We start from the raw sequence: 17,573 nt of genomic DNA, 5'->3' as shown, positions 1-17,573 counted from the left end.
GCAAGAGATCATTTTTTTTGTATTAATTTTTATTATTATTTTTTAGCAATTTTTCAGTTCGACATACCAAACTTATTTTTCATTCAATAATTTATTGCAGATAAATGTTACCAAATTATTTTTCATTCTTGACCAATAATGAATTGTTATACATATTTCTTTTAAATAGTCATAAAGGAATGAGAATTGATACCAAGAAGAGCATGAGAATTGATACCAAAAAGAGCCTAAGATGTATTGGCTTTACCACTAGAACAATCATGCGTTGACACCATGCAATGTACAATATTAGTTAATTAGAAAAAGTATTGAGTATTTGAGTTTGATTCTCCTTGTGTTAATTTTCATTCATTGTCTTTAATATTTTTTCTTCGTTTTATAACGCACCGTTTTTTGTATGTATTTATTTTTGAAACTAACTATTATGAGCGATTGAGTGAACGCGCAGAAGACTGAAAGATGGGCAGTAGATCAAAAAACTTCCGTCGGCGAGCCGATGATGATGATGTTAATGGAGAAGACGCCACAACCATCACTGCTTCTACAACCAAAGCCTCTTCGAAAGATACCCTCAGTAAGCCCAAGAAGCATCATCAACAAGCTCCAAAGCTCCTAAGCTTTGCTGATGAAGAAGATGAATCCCCTTCTCGCGTAGTTTCTAAAGCTGCCTCCTCTGATAGAGACAGGTCTGCTTCTCGTCTCAGCAAGTCATCATCTTCGTCTCACAAGATAACTTCCTCGAAGGATCGCCCGGCATCTGCTTCTCATTCGCTTCTCTCCAATGTTCAGCCTCAAGCTGGTGAATACACTAAGGAGAAACTCCAAGAACTTCAGAAAAACACACGTACCCTAGCCGGCTCCCGTCCTCCTTCCAAACCGAAACCTCCCTCCGAAACTGTGGTCGTCTTGAAAGGGCTTGTCAAGCCTATCTCCGCAATTGAAGACAAAGATATTGCAGGGATTGATGGGGATGATGAAAAAGAATCGGAACTTGGAGAAAATCTTAATGCTAGAAGAGGTAATTCTAGTTCATTTAAGAAGGATAAGGATGAGACTGAGTATCGCTTGGCTTCAATGGGTATTGGGAAATCTAGGGATTCCCCTGATTCTTCAATTCCAGATCAAGCAACCATCAATGCAATTAGGGCTAAGAGGGAACGACTTCGGCAATCCCGGGCGGCGGCTCCTGATTTTATTTCATTAGATGGAGGGAGTAACCATGGGGCAGCTGAAGGTTTAAGCGATGAAGAACCTGAGTTTCAAGGGAGGATTGCAATGCTTGGTGACAGGACAGAAGGACCGATAGGTGTCTTTGAGGCTACGAATGGAAGGTCGATGGAGCAAACATGCTTACTGAAAGATGGGGACTTAGAAGTAGAGGATGATGAGGATGAGGAAGAGAAAATTTGGGAAGAAGAGCAGTTTCGGAAGGGGCTGGGAAAGAGGATGGATGACGGTTCTTCTCGTGTGAGTACCAGCATACCAGTGGTTCATAGTCATAGTGGTCAGCAGCAACCTTCTGGCTACAATATTGCTACATACCACTCGGCCTTAACCTCGACTTTTGGTCGGAGCATAGAAGGGGCTGTTGGAGTGTCCCGGAGTGCGGAGGTGATGTCTATAACACAACAGGCTGAGATTGCTAGCCAAGCTATTCAGGAAAATGTTAGGAGGCTGAAGGTATGCAATTGAAGTTGAAATTATGTTTCTCAAATAGCATATAATTGGTAGATGGTAGATTCCTTTTTATTGGGTGGTTAATTCTGATGTTTTTGGATTAGGATTATGGTCATGATTATAACTTTGTCTGGTCACTATAATTATAGAACCCCAAAATACTGTAACTTGGCACTTGAAGCTTCTTATCCTAAGCAAGCTTGCATGATACAATAACAGCTTCTGGTTTGGCATTTGAAATTATGCTAGTAAAAGTATTGTTCCTTGATCTTTCAACTCATTTTTTTTCCATGTAATAGTTGCAGAGGCTGATGAATTTCTTTCCTTCTTTTATATTTTTTTTATTTTAAAAATTCTTATCAGGAATCACATGGAAGAATCATGTCTTCAATGACCATGACTGATGATAATTTGGCTGCATCATTGTTGAATATCACTACTCTTGAGAAGTCTCTTTCAGCTGCCGGTGAGAGGTTCCTCTTTATGCAAAAGCTTCGTGACTTTGTTTCTGTTATGTGTGATTTTTTACAGGTACGACATCCAAGTTTTAGATGGCCATTTACATGTGTTTCTACTTCCTTTTCCCCCCTCCCTATCTTGATGCTTAGTGAATGAACTGAATGTATGGACCATTCTTCCCCACCTCCACCCCCCACTCCAAAATTTTTTTTTCTCAAAAGAGGAAAAAAAGGGAAGAAGGATTAGGAAGATTATTATTATTATTATTTTTATTTGAGGGGGGGGGGGGCTTCTTACTAAAGCTAACACATAGGTCAGTTCCATTTGAAAAATATATAAAGCTAAGATTTGTAGCAGCTCCAGCATTATTATAGATCTAGGCAAAACCTGTGAACTGGCCAATCCAACTAATAGTTGGTTGGGGATTCTGCAATTTTGACTCTCCATTTATAGAATTGGTCTCTGACCCGTAACTGGAATTACATCAGCCAGTCGTGTAACTTAACATGGAGTATGGTGTTTCTGTATTTACGTCTTCCTTTTTTGTCATTATGGTCTCTACATTATAAATCTTGAGCTTGTTAGATATATTAAGCAGAATGGCAAAGATCGAAATGGTTTCCATGATGGCAGGCCCGTAGGGAGAAGGGGAAACTCAGAGGGGAAGGGAAAAGAGAAAACTCAAACTTCTAGTCAAATAGTCAATTCTTCCACCTATTGTTGTGCTACGAGCAAATATATAAAGGGAAATGACAAGATTCATATTAAGTCTATGAAACTGAAAATAACAACTTGCATTCCAAACTATGTAGGCAACTCAAAACAAATAAAAGACAGTAATAATAAGCTACAAAATAAACAAACTGATTCTAGCCAGATGAACCAAAAACCATTGGATTGGATCTTTCTGCATTTGGTTCAAGGCCTAGCATGCTGGTCCATCCAGCAAAGTGATACTGCATTCTGCCATTTAATTAATGGTTTAGTTGGCAAATAAAAATGCTTAAGGAGGGGTATGGGTGTGCCATATAAATGGTGAACGACATGGAGGTTGGAGCCCCTGTCTCACATTTCAGGGTTGTCTTGACTCTTGAAGACTACCAAAATTTAGAGGTAGAACATATTTTCTTTAGCAAGTCGATGGAAAATTCTCTCACTTCCTCTTCTCTAGTGAACATGATGTCTCTAAGAAGTATGTAGTAACTAAGGGATATCTTCTATGGAAAGTGTGTTTGCCCAGTTGCATCAGTTGTTGGTACAGAAAATTGCTAATGATAGCATCAAGATATGAACGACGAACTGTCCCACCCCATCCCAAACTGAACAAGATGTAATTATGGGAACACTTACCAATTTGCTCCTGAGATACCATAGGCATCTTTCATCCCAAGAACCAACCAAACTGGATAAGATCAAAGTGTAAAACACAATAACATCTAAGGGCAAAAAGGGGAAGTTTGTGTTATTCCATTTCTATTTCATAACCCATGTGATTTACATGTTTATAACTCAAAAATGAGAAAATACCCCAAAATAAGATACCGTGCACAAATCCAAAAATTAAGTGAACGACTCCCAAAAAGAGAACAACCCAAACCCCCTCAATACTCACATTACACTCTCACACTACATGAAGTCTATAGTTCTCAACCACATCCAAGCCTCCGCGAAGTGCATGCTTACTTACATAACATGATGATTGCAACTACAACTAGATCCATAACCAAAATGATTGGAACACCATCACTCCTCTGATTTGGAACAAATTAAAGTGTGGGTCCAAAAGGTGGGATGAATGGTTGGCATCTTTAAGACTCTGTCTGATCTAAAAGGTATTAAAATAGGAGTGAGCTCCACAGAGTTCAATGAGGAGAATTAACTAAAATGCAACATGCACTATAGATATAATGATGATGACTTGATGCAATATTACATAAGCTCAAGTAAACAATATGACTAATTTACAGAGAGAAAAAAGGAAACTGTATGACTGGGTCCCATGAAAGTAGATGCTACTTCGGTTGATCTTGTATTTCAAGAGTATTAGGCCTTCTTGCAATACATCAGTGCATCTTCTCCACTAAGCATCTCCACACATCACCAAGCCTTCCTCAACACCAGACATCTCCATACAACACCATAAAACCATTGGGTCTCCATTCACTCAAGTCCATGGACTCCATGGAACACCATCAAACTGTTGGGTCTCGACTCACCATTGTCCATGGAATACCATCTCCACTCATCCTAGCCACAGAACACTATCGGACCATTGGGTCTCCACTTATAGTCCATGAAATACTATTGAACTATTGGGTCTCCATACTCCCTACTCCATTGTTTTTAATTAGACCGTTGGGTCTCTAATGTAGTCTTGTATTTGAATGATCAAAACAATAGCCAAATAGGACCTTTCACAGGGAATCAACTTCAGATTTGATAGACTTAATATAGATAAAATTCAGATATAATGGAAGGCTGAAAATCGAACAAGGATATTGGTTTAAGAACAAGGACTAACTAGGTCTTCAAAACAGCAGTATGCTATAAAGAAGAATGGATGGAACAATATGAGAGAATTAAGAGAACAATAAGGACAACAAAGTAACATGTAACACCCGGGCTTCACACCGCAAGGTGGATCGATTGGATCGAACACCAACCTACCTTGATCAAACACAAGGGTTCTCCAAAGAGGAAGAATGCTAGCAATCAATTTGATTTCAATTCATAAGTTGTTTTTTCACCTCTTACATAAGTCTCTTTATATAGCATTCTAAAGAGACATAAACACTAATAGTAACATCCAACCACTAGCTAACACCACCTACCTATTAATAACTCAACTACACAACACCACTAGTCAAAACAATAATGGAAACATCCACCTACTACACCCCACTACTAGCTCCTTTTATTGGCTTTTCAAAGCTAGACTTGGGCTTAGTTCAAAATATGTGGGCTGGTCTTCTCCCACTAAAGTAATCCAAGCCCATGAAACCATGGGCTCATTTTAACCCACTACAATAGTCATAGCCCATGCAAGCCATTTGCTGTTTTGGATCATATCCTTAGGCTTTGATGGGCTTGACCATTGGGCTTTTCTCTTCCTTGTATATGCTGCCAATTCTGCATCAGTCTCCACTCACCCTATTGATTGGAAAACGCCTACCCCTTGTTGGCAAAGGCGGTAGCATTTGGAGATGTACCTAGCCATGCAACCAATCATAATAACAGACATGATCGGAGGTATTCCTTCTGTCTCATGCCACAGCAATGTGAACAAGGGCCCTGCCCCTGGCCGAGACCCTGGTTTGGGCCAAGTCGAACGTGGCACACCTGCAGCTGGCCAAACCCCTGTAGGGCAATTTGGTCATTTTCCAGCCCTAATTAGCTGCTGATTTTATTTGATGAAGTTCTGTTTTGTTTTCCTGAGTCCAATGCTATCTTGAAGTCTTGGTTTGAGTTAGTTGGTGAGTTCTAGATTCATAGAGAGTCTTTCTTTCAAGTAGGACTCTTTATGGATAACTTGGTCTTTTATGTCAGGACAAGCTCTTTATTTTACGTGGCTGTTACATAATTGTGAAGGGTATCCTAACTTGTACGGGAAACCCTATTAGAGTTAGTTTTTAATTCCTAGTTGAGTCCAAGTCAATTTCCCAGTTAGAGTTAGATTGTTTGTTTCTTTCTTCTTGTAAGGCTATAAATAGGCCATTTTTTCATTGTAAGGGCAGTTTACATTGAATAAAGATTGAATAATTCTTTTGGGAAACAAGTCGTGGTTCTTTGGGAGGGCCACGGCGGAATTCTAAGCTCTTGCCTTCAATTGCAGCAACATTCTTCAAGAACCAGAAGCCCTTCTCCATCTCCAGCAATTTCTCCAAGTAAGTACATACCCCCAGCCCCCTTCTCCTTCACCCCACTCTCATTGCAGTCCTCCCCCTTCCTCTCCCTCTCTTGTGCAGCCTCGGAAAGCCCATCCCCTCAAATCCCCTCCCCTACCCCCTGCAATTCATCCTAAGCCCCTCCCCTATCCTTGCGATTCCCCTAGACAGCCTTGTGGCACACTCCCACCCCTCTCTTTCCCTCTTTTGACTTGCGGCAACCAAAAAAAGATAAAAGAAAAGAAAAAGAAAGAAAAGAGAAGAAAGAAAAGAAAGAATTGAGAAAAGTTGCCCAAGATCTTCAAACCCTACCCAAGTTCCATTCCAGGACCCTAAAATCTTCTCTATCTTTTGTTTCATCCAAGAATCATCCCCACAATCTTCTCTAAACGTTCCCATATCAATATCTTTAATCCTAGGATAACTTTTAACCTTCCAAAAGCATCCCATGGGAATTTGGTAAAACCCTAACTTTCCCCTAACAACCCATTAGCATCCCAATTTTATCTCCTTGTCCATCCCTACAAACCATAACTATCCCACCATAATTTTGGTAATTATTATTGAAGATTGTGGGCTAACCCCGAACTTTAGGGAATTATTTCAAAGAATCCTAACTCTAGAGTTGGGTTACATCACAGAGTCATACAACTAATTATAGATGCATACATCAATCAACACAATTATGCTCTCGATTAATTTAGATTTATCTAATTATCATTCCCACATCAATTCTGTCATTATCACTTATCATCATGTGCAGCAATAGAGTCGGAAGCATCATGTTCCACACAGATGTCATCATTGTCATCACCTCAATCTATGCCATGGGCACATTACCAAGTGTATGCCAACAGGATAATCCTTACTTTGTGGCCGTGACTTTTCATGACCATCATTCATATCCATCTCATTCATGTTCATCTCAATCATAGTCATTTCAGTCATATTCAGTTCAGTCATATCTATGAATCATTTATTGGTAATACAATTCATCAATCTCATGCCATACCATGCATGCCTTAAACAATCAAAGATTAGCATTACAATATGCACGCCAACACGTCCAAGGAAACAAAGCAAAGAGTTAATGATACATTAGGGTTCTAGATTCTCTCTCATAAATTACTTTTATATTATCTGCACTAGGTTCAGCCTCCTTGTTCTTTAAGTAATTTCACAAATACCTAAACCAATAATTTAAACAATTCATTGTCTACTTCTATTCTTAGGTTCAAGGTGCTATTCCACTCTTCATGAATTGACTCTGTTTTTCTTAGCTAAGTCAGCGGTTCACTAAACTTTATTTTGATTTCCTTCCTTGTTGTAGTTAATTAAAAAAGGTTTTGGTAATCCAAAGGCATTAAAGTACTTCACTAGACAAGTAGGGTCTGTGTGGATGGTCTTGCTGAATAAGCCACTCTGATCCTACACTCATTCCCTAGCTTGGTATGAGGTCACTTTAAGTAAATCTTGCTGTCATGGGAATTCCTTCCAATAGAGCAACAATTTGTCAATGCTTAAGTCTTGTTTAGATTTGGTGCTACCTAATCACTGATCACGTTACAATTCCAATTCAGTTTATAAGGTCCCAAGTGAGTGTCGTGGGCTTGCATTGAGACTACCTAAACTCCTCAAGCTCATTTCTCAAGTTCAGGTTTAGGGCTTTTATTGTATTACCCTATCTTGATTGGGTTCCATACTAATCACCCAAAATACAGGTTTCATTTAGGTGTTACATAGTGCAGGTTGCTATTATATACATTTTCATACCAAAATAATGAAATTGAACTAGTGGTTAGCATGTTCTCTTCTCAAATTTTCTAATAATCTAATGGTAGCTTAGGTTACATGAAATCTGAGTTTATTAGGTGTATGTCCCATCATTTAATTTGATTGAACACTAGCATAACTTTGGATTCCTTATTCATTCCTCATCTCCAACCTAACTTGTTTTAAGCAAGGTTCAAACTAGAGCCAGGTTCCTTAACAGACAACAGATCCGTCCCATTATAGATTACTTATCAAGAAGTCAGATAGAAAAAGAAAGGATTCAACGACTTGTTGGAAGCCCAAAATCCAAGCATATGCCCTTCCTTTCTCACTTATAGAGTCTCTCTCTAATCTATATTCATCTCCTCCTGTTCCTTCCTTTTGATTCTCCTGCCTTCTTATTTTCCTAACTCCCACGTTATGCTAGGTTACTGATGGTAGGTAAATATCAAATGAAATTACTGCATTTTATCTCAATTTGCAATGACTTATAAGGCATTTGGCTAATGGACTGCCTGTCCTAAGGCTCATTTTCTAATAAGGAAACTACGCTGATCATTTCCTTGTTTTCAGGTTGATCCAGTTCAGAGGTATATGGGGCCCTCTGGTGAAAATATGATTTCAGCCCAAAAGTTCTTGCCGGTTCAGGGATATTGACCCACATTCCCTTGGCTCTAACCAATTCATTAACTGAAACAAGAAAGTTCCTATTGTAGTTTGGGGTGCGGATGTTACACAAACACCCTAATACCCTATAACCCTTTAGTGTAACCACTTTGGTAATATATGGTTGATTATCATCTATATAAGATGTAATACAGCATTTGATGAAGTCTTAATTATGTCAATTCAGGGTTGAGGGTTTTTGGAATTATGAGGTAGAGAACTGATCTAGAAATTAGCTGTCGAGGATAACTTCTTACTTGAATTAAACTTTTCAAATTTGGACCCAGTTGTGGAATTGGGGGACTAGCTTTGTACGCTATGACCCATTACAATATATAATAAAAATAAAAACCACCCACCTATAATGTTTGAACAACCATTATCAGGGGGGAAAACATTCCTGGCCCTGGAGCCAAAATACTTAAAATTTCCCTGGGACCTTATTAGGGTGCTTTTAATTATCTCCAAAGTTGTTAAAAACCCATTGTGTTGAATCTAGGTTTTCAATGTATGAATTCTTGTACCTAGAATCCTGATAACACTAAACTTGATTCCCCCTGGATTCTTTATGCGTTGTTATTTGATTTGCTGATATTACATAGAGTTAGCCGTGAACATTCAATCATCATGGACAATGTTGTTTTCATTTTGTCAATAAAAAAAATTTCAGCATAGCAAAATTTTTTCCCCCTTAGGAGGTTGATGTGCACTGGAAATATGACTCCACATGGCATCAATCGTATGTTCAAAGTCCCTTTGATGCATTGATGTTTTAATTTTCTACCAAAGAATGGTGACCTCACTGAATGATGGTCTTCATAGGCTTCAACTTACAGGGACCAGAGTTCATAGATCACTTGATTCCATTAGAAACAAATGTTAGTTCTGACAACCTGGATGTTTGGATCACCATTAAACTGCTGTTCTACTTCGCTGCCTAGGCTTTTCCAACATTTTAGCACTGTTGAGGTGTTCTTAATTATGTGGTTTTTGATACATGTTTTGTATATCCTCTTATCTTGCATATTTTTATCAGATCCATGAACATGCACATTGAGATATGGTATTTATAAAATTTTAGCACTGCAATAATGGAGTTACATGGTTGAGTCCAGGATGTTCCATTGACCGTTCTAACTGTTTTTCTTTCAGGATAAGGCTCCTTTCATTGAGGAACTAGAAGAGCAAATGCAGAAACTGCATGAAGAACGTGCGTCTGCTATCATAGAAAGAAGAGCAGCTGATAATGCTGATGAAATGGTGGAAGTACAAGCAGCCGTAAGTGCAGCAATGGCCATTTTAAGTAAAGGTGGTGACAGTGCGGCTATGATTGCTGCTGCCACAACTGCTGCTCAGGCTGCGTTTGCTGCAGCAAGAGAACAATCAAATTTGCCTGTTCAGCTGGATGAATTTGGCAGAGATGCAAATTTGCAGAAACGTATGGATAAGATGAGGAGGGCTGATGCGCGAAAACGCAAAAATGCTCATTTGGATTCAAAGAGAATGTCATATATTGGAGATGATAGGGGCTATCAGCATATAGAAGGAGAATCAAGCACTGATGAGAGCGATACTGAGAGTTCAGCATACGAATCAAACCGTGATTTGTTACTTCAAACTGCTGAGCAAATTTTCAGTGATGCATCTGATGAATATTCCCAACTTTCTATGGTTAAAGACAGGTTTGAGAGATGGAAAAAATATTATTCATCAAGCTACCGTGATGCTTATATGTCACTAAGTGCACCTGCTATATTCTCACCTTATGTTAGAGTAGAGCTGCTAAAATGGGATCCACTTCATGAAGAAGCAGATTTCAATGATATGAAATGGTATGCGGTTGTTATGTTTTCTCCTCCTTATTTTTGGGATATGAAATGTGTTGATGATCAGGCTGGAAACTGAATTTCAGACTTTTTTGTTATATTCCATCTTGAAAATTCCTCTCCAAACAATTTGTTATACTGCCTCTTTTTTATGAAAACATAATAATATGAAGGTAGCCCATATCTGGGTATAGTTACAGGTGGGTGTGTGTTTGAGGTAGGAGATATCTGGAGAACACTAGAAACTTTGTGTCTTTGTATTGCTGCACAAATATGGCCTCATGCTTTTTAATCTGATTTACTTTTATTTTTTATTTTTTCCCTTTTGTTTTTTGGGGATTCTTACAATGATTATGCTTTGTTTCTTTGTCCTTGCAGGCATTCTTTACTATTTAGTTACGGCTTGCCAGAAGATGAAAATGACTTCAACCCTGATGATGCTGATGCTAACCTCATTCCTGAACTGGTGGAGAAGATTGCACTACCAATTTTACACCATGAAATTGCTCATTGCTGGGACATGCTTAGTACCAGAGGGACCAAAAATGCTGTTGCTGCTACAAACTTGATTATTAATTATGTACCAGCTACTAGTGAGGCTCTTCGGGAGTTATTAGCTGCCATTCGCTCCCGTCTATCTGAAGCTGTTACAGAGCTTATTGTATGCTCTTAAACTCTGTACTGTGGCCACACATATGCATAAATCACTTAGTTTTTGGATTACCCTTATTCATTCTTTCCGTTGTTTCCATTTCATAGGTTCCAACATGGACTGCTTCAGTGATTAAGGCTGTCCCAAGTGCAGCACGACTTGCAGCATATCGGTTTGGCATGTCTGTTCGTTTGCTGAGAAATATTTGTGTGTGGAAAGATATCCTTGCATTACCAGTTTTAGAGAATCTCGCTCTTGATCAGTTATTGAATGGAAAAATTCTGCCTCATGTGCAAAACATCAAGGAGAATATTCATGATGCAGTTACACGAACTGAGAGGGTCGTTGCATCATTATCTGGCAGCTGGGCAGGTTCCAGTGTCACAGGAGATCGCAGGTAGTTACAGTACCTCACATTCAGGATGCTTAACTATTTCTTCCTGCTTACAGTTTTTCAGTTTGCTGTTGTCTTCAATTTCCATTATTTAGAATTAACAATGTTTTCACTTGAAGTTGGGAGTATCTTCACGTTACCTTTATGAGATTAGTGAGGTTAAGTCATGCTATTCTTGAGCTTGAGACATGCATTCTCCAAGACAATGGCGAAACATCTGGCTTCTTAGGTTCTTACAGGGTTGCCTTATTTTCATTTTTTCAACCTGTAGTCAGTAGTCTTGTGGGAATTTGTTTGATCTTGAATACAACCAAACATTAGGAAGGTGGTGAAACCTCAATTTACATAACTATGCTTGGGAGTTTGGTGCGCCTCGTTTTCTGGACATTTGGTTGATGTGCCAAGTTGACAGCCAGCATTAGAAAGCCTTCACTGAACCCTTCAAATGTGGATCCTGAAAATTTGCTGTTTTGTATTTGTGTTAGAGAATTGAATACATGGGCCAACCAACTGAAACCATTGTAAAAAGGGAGAGTTTAGTTTGGTATTCCAATAAATTATGCAGCTTTTGTGAGTTTCATTAGCATTGCAAGTTGCAACATAAAAAGCATGATGTTAGATATCACTTTCTATTTTGGTTACTTCTAATTTTTATTGCTTGGTTGACTATTAATCTCCCTATGATAGGTTCCCTTTTTAGTAGATTTTGGAGATTTTATGCAATATGTTTTTTCCCTTTTTTGCTGTAACTCAGTTTAGGAAAGTTTTCCTAAATTAAGACTTGATTACATTATAAGACTTGAGTACCAGGGGAGAGCCAACAAACACATACATGCAAGTTCTCTCCCTCTTCTCTTCTTTTCCTTCTTCTGTTTTTTTTTTTTTTTTTCTTTTTGAATTTCCTTTCAGTCCCTAGACTGATTACAGGTGCTAAAATACTAATGTGGTATCAGAGTGGGTTTAATCAGCCTAGGGACTACTTCTTCTCTCTCAATTTTGATCAATTTTCTTTGTTTTTTCTTTGTACCTGGTAGTCTGGTACACAACCTCCCCTTGCTGCATTAGTGATATATTAGATCTTTTTTTCACAATTCATGAAGTGATCTGCAGTTGCTTCATTGAGTCTTTATGGTCTGGAGGGAGAATTTTTTTTTTTTTTTTTCTCTCTTGGTGCTGTATCGAATTCTGCTGCAAGATATACAATTGCTGCCCCTGATTTATTGGAATTTTCTGCTATGAAAAATTCTATTGATTCTGTATTGTGTTCCTATTGCATCTATTACTGGTTTCAACTAGTTGTAGCTGGTTTTTTCATTAGATGAAGCTATTTTGTTTAAGGAAGAATTCTTCATATCAGATGCAGACTTCAATGCAAGTTTGGTCTCTTGTTGATGGTTAGATCCACTCATACTGAACTCCTTTATGGATCTAGAAAAACTGTGTGTGTTATCTGATCTTCTATTATCATTGTCAGAAATTTACTGTACTGCTTGGCATGATCGGTTACACTATTAGTTTTCATGTTTCTGTATCTGCAACATACTCTATTTTTCTTGGCCTTCTTATTGTGATTATTACTACCCTTGCTGGTTAATATTCTATTTACCGTAATCGATTTCATCCTTTTATCTTCTGCTAAATAGGGGTTTTGATTGGTATTTTTAGCTGCTTTTGTTATCTATTTACTAGAATCGACCTCAAATTCTTATCTTCTAGTAAATAGAAAACATACTACTACTACTATTTTTTACTGCTACTGTTGCCGCCCTTATGAAGTGATTTATATTTGCTACTACAATTACTAAAGGCCTAGAGATTTCGTTATGACTTCAGATCCAGAGCTTGTGGAATTTTAATGAAGATTCATATGTAAGACTGTACAATGGTTTAATAAAGATGCATATGCTCCTTTTTGGATATTTGGGACTGCGTCATTAACCTTCAACAATTTTTGGGTTCATCTGGATTATGTTTTACACTTTTACTGCCTCTTTGTGGTAATGTCAGGGTCATCTTTTACTGGCGTTAAAACTGTTGTTATGACAACTTTTTTCCCGCTTGTTTTCCGCTGCTTTGTCCTATTTATCAAAATCAACTACAGTTATTGCCTACTAACGTTGCGGACTTACATTATTGGTTGTCATTTTTCATCCACATGTAATGCTACATGTGAGGGGGAGATTAGAGCCTTTTGTCTACCTACTTGGTTCGTAGTGACCCACACTACCTTTATCTACCTACTTGGTCTACAATAAGCCATGTTGCCTTTTATGTACATACTTGGTCTGTGGTAACCTATACTACGTTTATCTACCTACTTGATTCGTAGTGACCTATAATACTTTACCTACCTATTTGGTCTGTAATAACCTATACTACCTTAATTTACCTACTTAATCCGTAGTAACCCATACTATCTTAACTGCTTGGTCCGTAGTAACCTATATAGCATTTTAACTACATACTTGGTCCACAGTAAGTCAATAACCAATATTGTCTTTTACCTACCCATATCTTTGCCTACTACTTTGTCTTCTTGCTAGAGGTTATGTGTGGACAATGAAGTTATAATTTTTTATCTGCTAGTGTGGAGATTCCTCCTTACTACTGGGATTGTTTGGATAGTGCCTTTGATGTTGCTTTACTTATGGATTTTGTTCATCTTTAATATTGATTGGATGGTTCATTTGACGTGAAGAATTAAAGATTTTATTATTATTATCATTATTTTTTTAATTTTTAAGTTGATTTTAATTGTCTCCTAAGTGAAGTTCTTTCAGTGTTTATCGGTGCTGCTCTTGCTTTACGGTTTAAGACTACTGTTGACTTTTAATTTTTATTTTTATTTGTCCAAGTTGGAGCTTTCTTTGTGGATACTCCAGCTTGAGGGTGAGTGTTAGAATATTTTTTTCTATTTTGGTTACTTCTAATTTTCCTATTGCTTAGTTCACAAGTAATCTTCCTAGATAGTTTCATTTTTAGTAGATTTGGGAGATTTTATAAAATATGTAATTTTTTTTTGTTGTAACTTAGTTTAGGAAAATTTTCCTAAAATAAGACTTGATTTTACATTATAGATAAAGTACTAGGGGAGAGCCAAAAGACACATACATGCAAGCTCTCTCCATATTCTCTTCTTTTCCTTCTTCAGGTTTCTTCTATTTTTTTCTTCTTCTTTTTGAATTTCGTTTCAGTCCCTAGGCTGATTACAGGGACCGAAATTCTAGCACATGAAAACGCATGAGTGCAGATAAATGACTTTCTTTTAGGAGTTCTTGAATCAGGTCTTTTACAAGGTGGTTTGACATTAGTATTACTTACCCATCCTGTTTCTCTGCCTTATTGTTGGATTGATTCAATTTCCCCCAACAAAATCTTTCAATTTCTTATCTTACTATTTTCTACTTATGTGTCCTCGGGTACATTTAATGCACATAAATGGCACTAATAGAGTTTTGAAGCATAATAATCACACTGCATGTTTATCATCACATTCAGTATTTAGGAAGCATCTATTGTGCTGGAGAAGAGTTGATCATACAAAAGAAATGACTGGGTTGAACCTTGAATAGTAACTCACACCAGAATGAGTTGCATGATCGATCCGACACCATGATAAAATACTACCCTCATGATTAGACAACTGCCATACTAAAGATAAGTGTATGGGGGTTAGAGCCTTTTTGTTCTTTGAAGCGTTTATTTTTATTATTATTATTTTCATGCTGAAGTCCCTGTAATCTGTTGGTAGGTTTGGGATCTTGGATTCTTGGTTTCTGATTGTAAAGTGAAATTGTTGGACCCATGTTTAATGTAGTTATAGATAGGAGGAATCCAACTAGAAGCCAGCAACCAGGATCTGCTATGAACAGGTGAGTTGGCTTGGTCACAGTAAGGTTAGAGTTGGGTAGGACCTAAGGTTTGGTATCAGTGAAGGTTATGTTAATTTTATAATAGTTAGAATTTTGCTGGAATCTAGGGTTCTAATGGTAAGAAGGGGTTGCTACTGTGTTGGTATGGAAGAAATCAGATTGATGAAAGGAGAGGGAAGAGAAGTGAGATCAGTTTTCTTGGCAGGAAAATCAGATTTGGGATGCCAATCCTCTAAAGCATCGCTCAACACTTCCATGCACTCCATCTAAAATATAATATCCACCACATCTGCCATTTTATGTCTTGGTGTGAAACTACCCAATGATTAATTGAAAACATGATTATTTTTTGTTAGCCAGATTACCCTTATGTTCGTTAGTCACCCTGCAAGGGGCAGGCTTTGGTGCAATGGTTGGTGGACTATACTTGTAGGCCGACGTCAAGGAATTGAAACAGCCTCTTAGCAAAAAATTGTTGGGGGCAAGGCCGCATAGGAAAACTGCCCCTCAGACTGTGCTAGGGTGGAAGCCTTTGGCACAGGATTCACCCCTTTCCATTAATCACCTGCATTTTATTGTTACATTTAGCTCCAAAACTACTATTTTACAGCAAAAACGTTCTGGGCAAAAAGGAGAAAAGGCATAAGATTTGAATCATGATGCACAGGATGCTTGGTATAGGGTGATATAGCACATAATTGCCTATGGCTTTTGTTTGTTAAAAGTAATATTTCTTCTTGATATTTGTCAAATTTCAATTTGTATTGTCTAATGTTACTTTAGTTCTCTGCGTATTTCTTCCATGCTGTCTTTCATTGTCATTTAAATGTTCGCTTGCTTTATTTAGTGTAGTCTTGAGTTTCCGCAGAACTCCCTGACAGTCATTCTTCCCTTTCCCCTTTCTTTTGTGCAGCTCTAAGTTGCAACCATTGGTGGATTTTGTGCTCACACTGGGGAAGACGCTTGAGAGGAAGCAAGCTGCAGGAGGTGTGAGTCAGAATGAGACGAGTGGGCTTGCTCGCCGGTTAAAGAAAATGCTGGTTGAACTCAATGAATATGATAAGGCCAGGGCCATCTCTAGGACCTTCCAGCTCAAAGAGGCACTGTAGATACCCTTCATAAATTTTAGAATCATGGAACCATCGGCTGTATTTAAAGAGTAGCTAACCCAGCCCCATCATGGCTTTGTAGTATGATGATGTTCATCGGTCAAAAGATCTTGTGGGCATTTTGGGCTCTCCTAAGTCCTAACCAAATCGTTTTTAAAATCTTATTTAGCTTAAACGGTTTTGCTACTTTAGGTGGTAACTCAATACTTCTTGGAGGCAATCCTACATTTGGTGACTAGGGTTGGGTAGACAGTAGAAGATTGGGATTTAACGTCGAGGTGGATTCATATATTTCCATGCTTAGAATGTTAGTTGCATTCACAGCTCGGAGCTTTTAAATGGTGCAGTTCATTTAGGCCCTCCTAATTTGACAGATTCAATTATCTTGGGTTGGGGTAGTTTAGGCTTAAAGTATCGGTATCGAGTATTGTACTGATCAGATGATTTTAAGAGACATATTGTCCTGTATTGAGTATTGTATCGGTTTGTTTAATGTATTTTAATGTAATTTAATGGAGAGATGTATTGAGATGTATGTATCGTATCAGATGGGTCAAATATGAATACGTAGTGACTAGTATTTATGGTATCATGAGATACTTTAAATCTTAGCAAATGGATGTCTAGACTTGGGAAAAAGAATCATGGGGATAATTCTCGAAATGAATCACTATAACCACGTAGCAAAATCAAACAAACAACAGTGAATTTAGATAATTACGGGAAAGCTTATAACCACCATGAAAGGACTTCTCCAAGTAGGCTATAATAATAAAAAGATGTGTAAATGGAACTGCCCGAATTGCCAACCGATTCCAATGATCCAGTTTCTTCTACTGTAGGTCAACTTAATACTGATGACTCAAACATTGTCCCTTTGTCAGGAAGTTCTTCTGTATCAGTAGGTCCCACTCACTCCATTGCTTACTCGAGCCAATCTGGAGTTACTAAACCAAACCCTAAGTATGCTCTAACGATTTCCTCCATTCCTAGCAAGCCTTGTAGTGTGAAAGAAGCATTGGTTCCTTTGTGATGGTTTGCAACTATGAAGGAGGAGATGGCTTCTTTAGAGACAAATAAAACTTGGGGTCTTTAGTTGTGCGAACCCTGATATGAATATTGTCAGCTGTAAATGGATTTTTAAGTCCAAGCTAAAAGCTTATGGATCGCTGGAAAAGGCTTAAAGCTCGTTTGGTGGCCAGAGATTTTTCACAACGAGAAGGGATTGATTTCTTTGAGACATTTAATCCCATTATAAAAC

The 17,573-nt window shown here is 38.0% G+C and overlaps 1 protein-coding gene across 1 annotated transcript; it reads left to right on the top strand.

The window, feature by feature from the left end:
• Positions 1-357: 357 nt before the first annotated feature.
• LOC149014247 (transcriptional repressor ILP1-like) lies at positions 358-16,826 on the top strand. The gene is made up of 6 exons (XM_089155054.1): positions 358-1,680; positions 2,041-2,208; positions 9,612-10,291; positions 10,664-10,946; positions 11,045-11,334; positions 16,117-16,826. The coding sequence occupies exons 1-6, from the start codon at positions 460-462 to the stop codon at positions 16,310-16,312; spliced, it is 2,838 nt and encodes a 945-aa protein (XP_089011180.1). The 5' UTR covers positions 358-459; the 3' UTR covers positions 16,313-16,826.
• Positions 16,827-17,573: the final 747 nt, after the last annotated feature.

Source organism: Hakea prostrata, chromosome 5 (assembly GCF_041222555.1).
Source record: "Hakea prostrata isolate BN-2017 chromosome 5, UWA_Hpros_2, whole genome shotgun sequence".
Taxonomy (NCBI): domain Eukaryota; kingdom Viridiplantae; phylum Streptophyta; class Magnoliopsida; order Proteales; family Proteaceae; genus Hakea; species Hakea prostrata.
The sequence above is the reverse complement of the archived record's forward strand: the minus strand, read 5'-3'. Positions and strand labels throughout refer to the sequence as shown.